At 42.7% G+C, this 12,837-nt stretch overlaps 1 protein-coding gene across 1 annotated transcript in view; it reads left to right on the top strand.

Moving 5' to 3' along the window:
- The first annotated feature begins 5,419 nt into the window (after positions 1 to 5,419).
- LOC120022410 (adhesion G protein-coupled receptor B1-like) overlaps positions 5,420 to 12,837 on the top strand; it is a 197,207-nt gene continuing 189,789 nt past the window's right edge. The window contains exons 1-2 of the mRNA XM_038966296.1: positions 5,420 to 5,473; positions 5,522 to 5,596. Coding sequence (XP_038822224.1) covers positions 5,420 to 5,473; positions 5,522 to 5,596 — 129 coding nt within the window. The remainder of the gene's footprint in view (positions 5,474 to 5,521; positions 5,597 to 12,837) is intronic.

Consider the following 12,837-nt stretch of genomic DNA (forward strand, 5'->3'; position numbering starts at 1 on the left):
AGGTCAGGACAGGCACATCTCATCTCTGCTCATCCTTCTCTCAGCAACTCCTCCCCCTGCCTGGACGCTAACCTAGCCTTTACCTTACCTTAACGTACCTTAACTTACATTACCTTACCTTCCCTAATCATACTGTAGGCCTACATCACATGAGTGTCATCTGTAATACCATAGAACAGGAAATGAATCCATTGATTAGATATGTAAATACATACTATGCAACATACTATACTATGCTTATCCTTCTCTTAGCAACTCTCTCCCTCTATCTGGTCTGCTACTGTAATTTTCACCTGATGGGATAATAGTTGATCTAATCTAATCTGCACCAATTTCACCATGCATTGAGATTCATCTGCTACACAATAGCCATTATACAGAAGGATTATATATGAAAATGGATTATATACCTACTGTAGGTGAACATACAATAGCCTGACATGTTATATATGATGAAGAATAGACAGTGAACAAGTTATTTAACGAGTGTGGGATTTGTCTGCATTGCTCTGGCAATAGTCTACTCACTGTCAGAAGACACCGATGCAGCATCATTGTGCATCATTTTCAATACAATATGCCTGGCTGTCATGAAGGCATTTACATGTGAAGTGCAACTTCATTCATCTGTATCTGCTATTCATCTGCCAGAGACAAGCAGTGTTAATTTGAGTGGTACCACACTGCAAATCAATATGTTGATTAGCCTACATGAAGCCCGCTACCTTCCGTTGGTGATACTGACTTCTTGGCATGGTTAAGACAGAGGAGCTGACAGTGAAAAGGACTGCTTATGAGTTTGTAATTCTCATGTTGATTAGTTCGTGATTATGCATTGCTTGTGGCTTTTAAGGCCTAATTGCATTTAAGGCATAATACATGCATCATTTTGTTCTTACGAAACATGATTGAGGTTAAATCAAACGCTACAGTGGGAGTTTATTTGAAAAAGTCTACATTTCAACATCAACAACAACTCGGTCTCGATCTTTAAGTCTTTACTGAAGACTCATCTCTTCAGTAGGTCATATGATTGAGTGTAGTCTGGCCCAGGAGTGTGAAGGTGAACGGAAAGGCACTGGAGCAACGAACCGCCCTTGCTGTCTCTGCCTGGCCGGTTCCCCTCTCTCCACTGGGATTCTCTGCCTCAAACGCTATTACGGGGGTTGAGTCACTGGCTTACTGGTGCTCTTCCATGCCGTCCCTGGGTTGAGTCACTGACTTGATCTTCCTGTCCGGGTTGGCGCCCCCTCCTCGGGTTCGTGCCGTGGGGGAGCTCTTCGTGGGCAATACTAGGCCTTGTCTCAGGATAGTAAGTTGGTGGTTGAAGATATCCCTCTAGTGGTGTGGGGGCTGTACTTTGGCAAAGTGGGTGTGGTTATATCCTGCCTGTCTCCCGACCCCTCCTGTCTCAGTCTCCAGCACTTAATCGAAAATACGTTTGAAATTCTGCATGACATTTACAAAGAAAAGAGGCATGTAGTCACTTTTATTTTATTGTAAATAGTAACAAATACATTTTGCTGCATCTCAACCTTCACTTGTACACTACTCATATTGTATCTGTCGAAGCATCAGGCTTCTGCTTTGTGCACACCACCCACAGTCTACTACATTTCCGTAACCTCTTCATGATATTTCTGTAAACACTGATTCATAGATTTCAAGGTGAAATTCAGGTCATGGTCCCAGGGGAGTGAATGACGCTCTCTCTTTAGTGCTTACCGTGGTCAGGGACGTCACGGACAGACACAAGGGCTTCTTCAGACACCACTTCATTAATTCCATCATAGAGGTTGATTGGGTATGTGGGTATGGTATCATATCCACTATCCACTCTAATCATCCATGAAATCGCATTAGATTATTCATGTCCATGATTCTCTAGACTTGGGCAGTTTGTCTGGACTTAAAGAACGCAGTCTTTCCATGGTGTCAATCAATCAATCAGACTTTATTTCTATGGCACATTTCTTAATAAAAAAAGCAAGTCATTGATTTAATTGCCTCCTTTTATAATATCACAAACATTTCAATACATTGATGTGACATAAATCAAGGACCTTTCTTTAGAGAACAATAAATTACTGATAAATTACATTCAATAATGAATCTAACTAAACATCCGACGCGCACACAACGCGCTATTTCTAAGTTCCTTCTTGTGAGCAGTTATTGAAGCGCTCCTCTGCTCTTCATGACTCAAAAGCACATACAGGAACTACAGAGTGCAACCTGCAGTGCCATGAGAGTCCTGTTTAGGTCAATGGCATCTTCCATCTTCAACCAAATTGCTGACCTTGGCAGCTGGGTAGACCCCAGATGGGCAGTGCCTTCCTCTCACCAGGGGAAATACAGCTGTTTGTCTGGAGCTCCCACCCCACACTCCTTCCCTAAGACCTGACTGTGGCATAAGCCCACAGTGGCTTGCTGCTGATCCAGTAGTAGTCTAGTAGACTCTTGGATCTGAAGTGATGAGCTTATAGTCAAAGGTTTCTGTACCAAATATTAAGTTCTGCTTTTCTGATGTATCAAATACTTATGTCATGCAATAAAATGCAAATTAATTACTTAAAAATCATACAATGTGATTTTCTGGATTTTTGTTTTAGATTCCGTCTCTCACAGTTGAAGTGTACCTATGATATAAAAATTACAGACCTCTACATGCTTTGTAAGTAGGAAAACCTGCAAAATCGGCAGTGTATCAAATACTTGTTCTCCCCACTGTACGTCTTGTGTCTGAGCCATTGAATTGCGACTCCACCTTGTCCCTTTACTGGCATTTTGCTTGTTTGATTGCCTTGAGTAGGGAATAGCTACACTGTTTATATTCAGACATATACCTCTTTCCATGGTTAAATGCAGTGGATCGCCTTTTCAGTTTTGCGCAAATGCCGCCATCCATCCACAGTTTCTGGTTAGGGTAGGTTTTAATAGTCACAGTGGGTACAACATCTCCAATCTTTATAAACGTGCTCACAGAGTCAGCGTATAGGTCGATGTTATTCTCTGAGGCTGACCGGAACATATTCCAGTCGGCGTGATCAACACAATCTTGAAGCGTGGCTTCCGATTGGTCAGACCAGCATTGAATGGTTCTCGTCACTGGTACATCCTGTTTGAGTTTGGATTCTATCCAACTCGATGGATTCTCCATTCACCGGGTGGACAGGACATTGGAGTCGGGGAAATTGAAGGGGGGAAGGGTTTGCAAATTCATCAACACCAACTGGTGTGCTAATTCCAGAGCGGTGGAAGTGTTGCACTGTTCACCCATCTTGGAATACCTGATGGCCAAATGCTGACCTTTTTCCCGACCGAGGGAGTTTTCAGCTGTTATCATGACTGCTGTAGACATTCCACCTCAGGACAATAAAAATAACAAGCTGGCGTTTAACAAACTGTACAAAGCTATCAGCAATTAGGAAAACCTACACCCAGAGGCTGCCTTTCTGGTTGCCGGCAAATTTAATTCGGCGTCATTAATTTCTTTGGGCTGCAGGGGCAGTATTGAGTAACTTGGATGAAAGGTGCCCATTTCAAACGGCCTCGTACTCAATTCTTGCTCGTACAATATGCATATTCTTATTACTATTGGATAGAAAACACTCTCAAGTTTCTAAAACCATTTGAATTATATCTGTGAGTAAAACAGAACTCATTTTGCAGCAAACTTCCTGTCAGAAAGTGAAAAATCTTAAATCGAGGCTCTGTTCCAGGGCCTGCCTATAAATGTGCTTGATATCTATTAGTATACATGCACTTCATACGCCTTCCACTAGATGTCAATAGGCTGTGAGAGGTGAAATGGGGTTTCTAGGTATTTCTATGGTCAAAAGATAGAGCTTGGAATGACATGACCCCAGAATTCCTTTGTTCAGGAAGGCGCATAAAGGTCACCAGTATTGGCTTCTGAAAAGCATTCGCTATAGACGTCTTATATCTCCGGCTTTGATTTTATTTGATAAATGTGACAATATCATCGTAAAGTATGTTTTTTCAATATAGTTTAATCAGATTATTGAAATTTTTTAGGGAGTTTTGGCGTGTTCCGTTCTCTGAGTTTGTTGACGATGGAGAGCTTCGCGCCACTTGGCAAGTTTTGCTTGCTAAATCGAGAGGGAAAAAGGCCGTTCTAAAACCAAACAACGATTGTTCTGGACGAAGGACCCCTTGTACAACATTCTGATGGAAGATCATCAAAAGTAGGACCCATTTATGATGTTATTTCATATATCTGTCGAACATGTGTACTATTAGTTTGTGCCCAGATTTTGGGCGCTCTCTCGCCATAACGTAAGCTGCATGTCGTAATGAAGTTATTTTTAGAATTCTAACATGGCGATTGCATTAAGAACTAAGCTATCTTTAATTTGCTGTCCAACATGTATTTTTTAGTAAAGTCTATGAATAGTTATTTGATTAGAATAGGTGAGTGTCAGACATTTATCCGGACATTCTGGGAAAAAGATGCTAAGTTTTCCCAATGTATAACCATGGATTTCAGCTCTAAATATGCACATTTTCGAACAAACCATATATGTATTGTGTACTATGATGTTATAGGACTGTCATCTGATGAAGTTTGAGAAGGTTAGTGAAAAAATTTATATCTTTTGATGGTTTATTCGATATCGCTAACGTGCCTAACGAATCAATGCTGTTGTGTGGTTGGCTATTGTAGTAAGCTAATATAATGCTATATTGTGTTTTCGCTGTAAAACACTTAAAGACTGGCTGGATTCACAAGATGTTTGTCTTTCATTTGCTGTACACCATGTATTTTTCATAAATGTTTTATGATGAGTATTTAGGTATTTCAATTTGGTCTCTGTAATTGTTCTAGCTGCTTCGGTGCTATTTCCGATTGTAGCTGCAATGTAAAACTATGATTTATACCTCAAATATGCACATTTTCGAACAAAACATACATTTATTGTATAACATGTTATAAGACTGTCATCTGATGAAGTTGTTTCTTGGTTAGTGACTAATTATATCTATATTTGGTCGGTTTTGTGATAGCTACCTATGCGGTAGAAACATGGTGAAAATATGCGGTTGAGTCTTTGGCTATTGTGGTTAGCTAATAGAAATACATATTGTGTTTTGGCTGTAAAACATTTTAAAAATCGGAAATGATGGCTGGATTCACAAGATGTTTATCTTTCATTTGCTGTATTGGACTTGTGATTTCATGATATTTATATGCTATTATTTACTTGTGGCGCTATGCTAGGCTATGCTAGTCAGCTTTTACTGATGAGGATGCTCCTGGATCCGGGATGGGTGTTAAGTGAAGGTTAACACAGGGGCACCACAGAGGTGTGTGCTTAGTCCCCTCCTGTATTTCCTGTTCACCCACGACTGCGTGGCCACTTATGGCTCCAACACCATCATCAAGTTCGCTGACGACATGACGGTGGTATGCCTGATCACCGGCAGCAATGAGTTAGCATACAGGGTGGAGGTCAGTGACCTGGTAGTGTGGTGCCGGAGCAACAGCCTCTCCCTCAAGGAGCTGATCGTGGTCTACAGGAAACGGGTGGGCAAGAACGCCCCCATCCACATCGACTGGGCGGCAGTGGAGCAAGTAAACAGTTTCAAGTTCCTCCGTGTCCAAATCACTAAAGACTTAAAATGGTCCAAACAAACATGCACAGTAGTGAAGAATGCGCGACGTTGCTTCTTCCCCCCTCAGGAGGTTGAACAAGTTTGGCATGGGCCCTCAAATCCTCAAAAGGTTAACAGCTGTACCATTGAGAGCATATTGACTGGCTGCATCACTGCTTGGTATGTCAATAGCACCGCCCTCAATCACATGGCACTGCCATCCGGACCTCTATATTAATCGGTGTGAATAAAAGACCTGGAAAATTGCACGGCAAGAAGTACCAGTGCATCAAGTCTGACACCAACAGGCTCTTTAGCTAACAAAATAGCTACACAGACTATCTGATTTAACCTTGTCTCTATGCGCACTCACAGGGCCCTACACACTCACACACATGCACACTCACTCCATTATTTTCTCACTCACACATAATATGCACATAAATATATACTGACTCTACACACCCGCACACCCACTCACATACAAGCTACTGCTACTCTGTTTATCTTATATCCTGTTGCCTAGTCACCTTACCCCTCTACATTATATGACCAAAGGTATGTGGACACCTGCTCGTCGAACGTCTCATTCCAAAATCATGGGCATTAATATGGAGTTGGTCCACCCCTTGCTGCTATAACAGCCTCCGCTCTTCTGGGAAGGCTTTCCACTAGATGTTGGAACATTACTGCGGGGACCATTCAGCCACAAGAAAATGAGTGAGGTTGGGCACTGATGTTGGGCGATTAGGCCTGGCTCACAGTCGGCGTTTCAAATCAGCCCAAAGGTGTTTGATGGGGTTGAGGTCAGTGCGTTCTCTGCAGGCCAGTCAAGTTCTTCCACGTCGATCAAGACAAACCATTTCTGTATGGACCTCGCTTTGTGCACGGGGGCATGGTCATGCTGAAACAGGAAAGAGCCTTCCCAAAATTGTTGCCAAAAAGTTGGAAGCACAAAATTGTCTAGAATGTAATTGTATGTCGTAGCTGGTGGGGCTTCCTTGGCTCATCGCACTCTAGCGACTCCTTGTGGTGGGCCAGGCGCCTGCAGGCTGACCTCAGTAGTCAAATGACCTTGGTCGTTTCCTCTGACACATTGGTGTGGCTGGCTTCCGGGTTAAGCGGGCGGGTGTTAAGAAGCGCTGTTCGGCGGGTCATGTTTCAGTGGATTTATGCCTCTCCCGAGCATTTTGGGAAGTTGCAGCGAGGAGAGAAGATCGTTATTGGATATTACAAAATTGGGGGGAAAAAGTAGGTAGAAAAACAAAACAATTGTTCCTTCACTGGAACTAAGGGGCATAGCACAACCATGAAAACAGCCCCAGACCGTTATTCCTCCTCTAACAAACTTTACAGTTGGCACTATGTATTGAGGCAGGAAGCGTTCTCCTGGCATCCGCCATTTGTCCGTGGGACTGCCAGATGGTGAAGCGTGATTCATCACTCCAGAGAACACGTTTCCACTGCTCCAGAGTCCAATGGCGGCGAGCTTTACACCACTCCAGCTGGCGCTTGGCACTGCGCATGGTGATCTTAGGCTTGTGTGTGGCTGCTCGGCCATTGAAACCCATTTCATGAAGCTCCTAACGAAAAGTTATTGTGCTGATGTTGCTTCCAGAGGCAGTTTGGAACCTGGTAGTGAGTGTTGCAACCGAGGACAAACTACTAAATACATACTTTTGTATTTATAGTGTATTTACCTCCATCACTCCAGTATGCCTACACATTTTTAATATGGTATTGGAACTGACTTTAAAAAAAATATTTCCTGTATGCTTACTTACTTACTTTATTTTGTATTTCATATTTCTTAATGTTGTTTCTCGTGTGTTTTTTTCTAGTAATACATTGTTATTGATTATTGCCTTGTTGGGTTTTGAGTTTGCAAGAAAGACATTTCACTCTACTTGTGCATGTGACATTAATAACTTGAAACAACAGGTTATTGCCAGTAATATCAAAGTCTAACAGTATAGCTCTCACAATCTTCTTAATATTAATTTATTTCAACCAATCATCAGTCATTTGTGTCAGTGCAGTACATGTTGAGTGCCCTTCTCTATTAGCATGCTGAAATGCTGTTAATTTGTTTACAGAGAAATAGCATTGTATTTGGTCAAACACTATTTTTTCCTACAGTTTGCTAAGAGCTGGCAGCAAGCTGATAGGTCTGCTGTTAGAACCAGTAAAGGACGCTTTACCACTCTTGTTTAGCGGAATAACCTTGACTTCCCTCCAGGCCTCCAGGCTCAGATTAGATATATGACAGATAGGAGTGGCTATAGAGTCAGCTACCATCCTCAGTAGCTTTCCATCTGCGTTATCAATGCCAGGAGGTTTGTCATTACTGATCGATAACAATCATTTTTCAACCTCTCCCACACTAACTTTACAAAATTCATACTTACAAAGCTTTTCTTTCATTATTTCTTTTTTTTATGCATGAGTACAATGGCTCGCTGTTCGTTGTTGGCATTTCCTGCCTAAGTTTGCCCACTTTGCCAATGAAGTAAACTATTAGAAGAATTGGCAACAACAATGGTTTTGTGATGAATACGCCATCTGATTCGATGAAAGATGGAGTTGAATTTGTCTTTCTGCCCATAATTTCATTTAAAGTACTCCAAAGTTTAGATCATTGATCTTGCCTTCACAATGCAGTTTCTTCTTCTTTTTGTTGAGTTTAGTCACAGATGTGTAGCCAGACTTATTAGCCACTCCTTTTCCCCCATCTCTTTCAAGCATACCGTTTTTCAATTCCTCATCAATCCATGGAGCCTTAACAGTTCTAACAGTCAATTTCTTAACCTCTGCATGTTTATCAATAATTGGAAGAAGCAATTTCATAAATTGATCAAGTGCAGCGTCTGGATGCTCCTTATTAATCCCATTAGACCAACACACATTTTGAACATCATTCACAGCAACAAAAAAATGCATGATCTGTTATACACTATTTTAGTCCAGCTTTTGAAACTTTAGCTTTCTTGGATATGGCCATTATACTGTGATCACTGCATCCAATTGTCACACCCTGATCTGTTTCACCTGACTTTGTTATTGTCTCCACTCCCTCTAGGTGTCGCTTGTTTTCCCCAGTGTATTTATCTCTGTGTTTCCTGTCTCTCTTTGCCAGTTCGTCTTGTATGTTCCAAGTCAACCAGCGGTTTTCCCGTTCACCTGCTTTTTGCTATTCTCCTTTTTCTAGTCCTCCAGGTTTTGACCCTTGCCTGTTTCTGGACTCTGCACTGACCATTCTGCCTGCCTTGACCACGAGCCTGTCTGCCACTCTGTACCTCCTGGACTCTGATCTGGTTTTGACCTTTTGCCTGTCCACGACCGTTCTCTTGCCTACTCCTTTTGTATTAATAAACATTGTAAGACTCCAATCATCTGCCTCCTGTGTCTGCATCTGGGTCTCGCCTTGTTCCTTGATACCAATGGGTACGGATACAGCTTTAGAGCAAAGTTCTACAGTATTAGTAAACATGTGATCAATACATGTGGATGATCTTGTTTCTGTAGTGTTTGAAAACACCCTGGTAGGTTCAGTAATAACCTGAACCAGAGTACAGGCACTGGTTACAGTGAGAAGCTTCCTCTTGAGCGGACGGCTTGATTAAAACCAGTCAATGTTGACGTCCCCAAGAAACTAGACCTCTCTGTTTACATCACATACACTATCAAGCATTTCACACATATTATTTAGATATTGACTGTTAGCACTTGGTGGCCTATAGCCACACCCCAAAAGAAAAGGCTTTCGATGTGCCAGGTGAACCTGCAACAACAACACTTCAATAACACTTGACAGAAGATATTCTCTAAGCATTACAGGGATATGGATCAGAATACAGCAAAACCTCCCCCATAACCTTTCCTGTCTCTTCTATAGATGTTATATCATTGTATTGCTAGTGCTTTATCATCAAATGAATTAGCCAAGAGAGTCTCAGAAATGGCTAATATATGGATATTGTTTGATGTTAGCAAGTTATTAATTACATACATTAATATTGGCTGTTATCAGCCATTTCCTGGGTAGCTTATCAGAGAAAAACATCATATGCAAAAGAGCAAACAAAGCAAGAAAAAATATATACATTCAGCAGTCCATTAATCAGTTAGTGTGTGTAAATGTGCGTGTGTGTGCTGCAGGGTTGAAGCTACCAACCCATAGGCTTGGCTCTCTCGTCACCTTCCAGGCTTTTGGGAGGGTGGACAATGAGCCTGTCATAGCGGATGTAAGCAATGTCCCCACGTGCTCTGGCAGCTTTCATGGCTGTGATAAGTTATTACCCCTTCTGGCGCACAGCTTCAGGATAGTCCTCTCAAGTTCTTGGCTCTTACCAGAACAGCTACCTTGTCCTTGAACCTCAGGAACTTGACCACTATCAACCTGGGCCTGTCACCTGGGCCGGTGGTGGGTTTTCCAGTCCTGTCTGATTTCTATGTTATTGTTATCATGGATTCACATACAGAACGGATGTCCTCTCTCAATGACTTACAGATTGCTGTCATCTTGTCGTTCTCCTGTTTAAACTCATGAAGCTGACCTGGGAGAACTGCAAACTGTTCTTCAGGTCCTGAACCTCTCTGATCAGGTCGTCCATTCTTTTATTAGTTGACTCCACAACACTATTTGGACACAACACTTGAATCTATTTTCTTGTTGATGTAATAACTGCTTGTAGAACTCTTTTTGTTAGTTTAAAAGATCCTTCACCTGTGATAGAGAGACACCACTGTCCTCAATGGTACTCCCGCCGGCTTTGGTGTTTGTCATGGTAACAACATAAGTTAGGCTGTTACTTCTCGCAGTTCCAGACAGGGCTGGTTGCTTGGAAGATTGGAAACAACGACAACAAACAGCAGGGATCTAGACAGCCACAAGCCCGGGACAATCTGCGGTCCTAGCCACAAGGGGTAATCGCGTCGAGGGCTGCATTCAAGACCTTTAAGAAAACCCTGCTAGCTTGATAGACAGCTAACAGCTAGGCTAGCTGCTATGCCAAGCAGCTCCTCAAACCCGGCCTTGGTCGTTAGAATCACTGGACAGATTGTAGCCATCCCAGCAACTGATGCCAACCGCGTCGCGGGATCCAAACTTTTTCAATAGACTTTCAAAACTTTCCAAAACAACAAACTTTCCAAAACAACAAACTGAGCTTTCCCTCGTTCCGTGTTTTGTGTTAGTTCAGCTATGCCCAGTGTGCTTTAGGGGGCATGCTTTCATCGTCAGCATCAGTCATTAAGACAGGGTTTCTCAAACTCACTCCTCAGGACCCGAAGGGGTGCATGTTTTGGATTCTGCCCTAGCACTACACAGCTGATTCAAATAATCAACGAATCATCAAGCTTTGATAATTGGAATCAACTGTGTAGTGTTAGGGCAAAAACGTGCACCCCTTGGGGTCCCGAGGACCGAGTTTGGGAAACGCTGCATTAAGATTTCTTGCCACTCAGGGTCCAATTTTTTTGTTGTTTCTGAGAATGTCATGGCTCTAATGCCGCACTCTCTGTTATCCCAGTTTTATAAGTCTTTTGGTTTAATATAATCGGAAGATGTCCATCTTAATTATTTCCTAGAGGGTTATTGTGCATTCTTACTGAATTAAATATATATATATTTGTTTATTTCACCTTTATATAACACGGCAAGTCAGTTACATGTAAGAACAAATTCTTATTTACAATGGCGGCCTACCCTGGCCAAACCCTAACCCGGACAACGCTGGGCCAATTGTGGGCCGTCCTATGTTACTCTCAATCACAGCCGGTTGTGATACAGCCTGGGTCTGTAGTGACTTCTCGTGCACTGAGATGCAGTGCCTTAGACCGCTGCGCCACTCGTGAGCCGCCCACATATATGGTCAGTGTTATAGACATTCTTCTCTTTTTTCTGTTATTTTCTTCTCATGCTGTAACGTCCTGACCAGAGTTCTTATGTGTTTTGCTTGTTTAGTGTTGGTCAGGACGCTGGGTGGGAATTCTATGTTGTGTGTCTAGTTTGTCTGTTTCTGTGTCCAGCCTAATATGGTTCTCAATCAGAGGCAGCTGTCAATCGTTGTCCCTGATTGAGAATCATATATAGGAGGCTTGTTTTGTGTTGGGATTTTGTGGGTGATTGTTTCCTGTGTCAGTGTTTGTGCCACACAGGACTGTGACGGTTAGTTCGTTTGTTATTTTGTATAGTGTCTATGTCTAACGTTAGTAGCTTGTGTATTGCACTTTCGTTTGTAGCTTCACGGTCGTTTGTTGTTTTGTATTAGTTTGTCAGTATCTTGTCTTTGTGTTAATTAAATTCATGGAAAATTACCACGCTGCACATTGGTCCTCCGATCCTTCTCTCCTCTCTTCGTCTGAGGAGGACGACTTAGACTGCCGTTACACATGCAGTATATTATGCCCAAAGCATTTGATGGCAGTTTTCCTACAGTACTGTCACGCCCTGGCCATAGAGAGGTTTTTATTCTCTATTTTGGGTAGGCCAGGGTGTGACTAGGGTGGGCATTCTAGTTTCTTTATTTCTATGTTTTCTGTTTCTATGTTTTGGCCGGGTATGGTTTTCAATCAGGGACAGCTGTCTATCGTTGTCTCTGATTGGGAATCATACTTAGGCAGCCTTTTTCCCACCTGTGTTTTGTGGGTAGTTGTTTTCTGTATAGTTTATGCACCTTACAGATGTAACGTCCTGACCAGAGTTATTATGTGTTTTGCTTGTTTAGTGTTGGTCAGGACGTGAGCTGGGTGGGTGTTTGTTTCCTGTCTCTGTGGTTGTCTGCACCAGATAGGTCTGTCTCGGTTTTTGCACATTTTGTTATTTTGTATGTTGTTTGTAGTGTTTCACTTGTTCTTTTATTAAACATGTTGAACACTAGCCGCGCTGCACTTTGGTCCTCTCCTTCACCTATGGAAGAAAGCCGTTACAGAAACACCCACCCAACCCGGACCAAGCAGCGTGGCAATGGGCAGCAGCAACAGCAGCAGCGGTACCAGGAGGAATGGTCATGGGAGGAAATCATGAACGGAAAAGGACCCTGGGCAAAGGTTGGAGAGAATCGCCGCTCTCGGGAGGAGAAGGAGGCAGCCACAGCCCAGGAGCGGTGGATTGAGGAGGCAGCACGTAAGAGAGGCTGGAAGCCCGACAGGCTCACCCAAAAATTTCTTGGGGGGGGGGGGGCTAAAGGGGAGTGTGGCGAAGCCGGGTTGGATACCTGA

Source organism: Salvelinus namaycush, chromosome 27 (genome assembly GCF_016432855.1).
Source record: "Salvelinus namaycush isolate Seneca chromosome 27, SaNama_1.0, whole genome shotgun sequence".
NCBI lineage: Eukaryota > Metazoa > Chordata > Actinopteri > Salmoniformes > Salmonidae > Salvelinus > Salvelinus namaycush.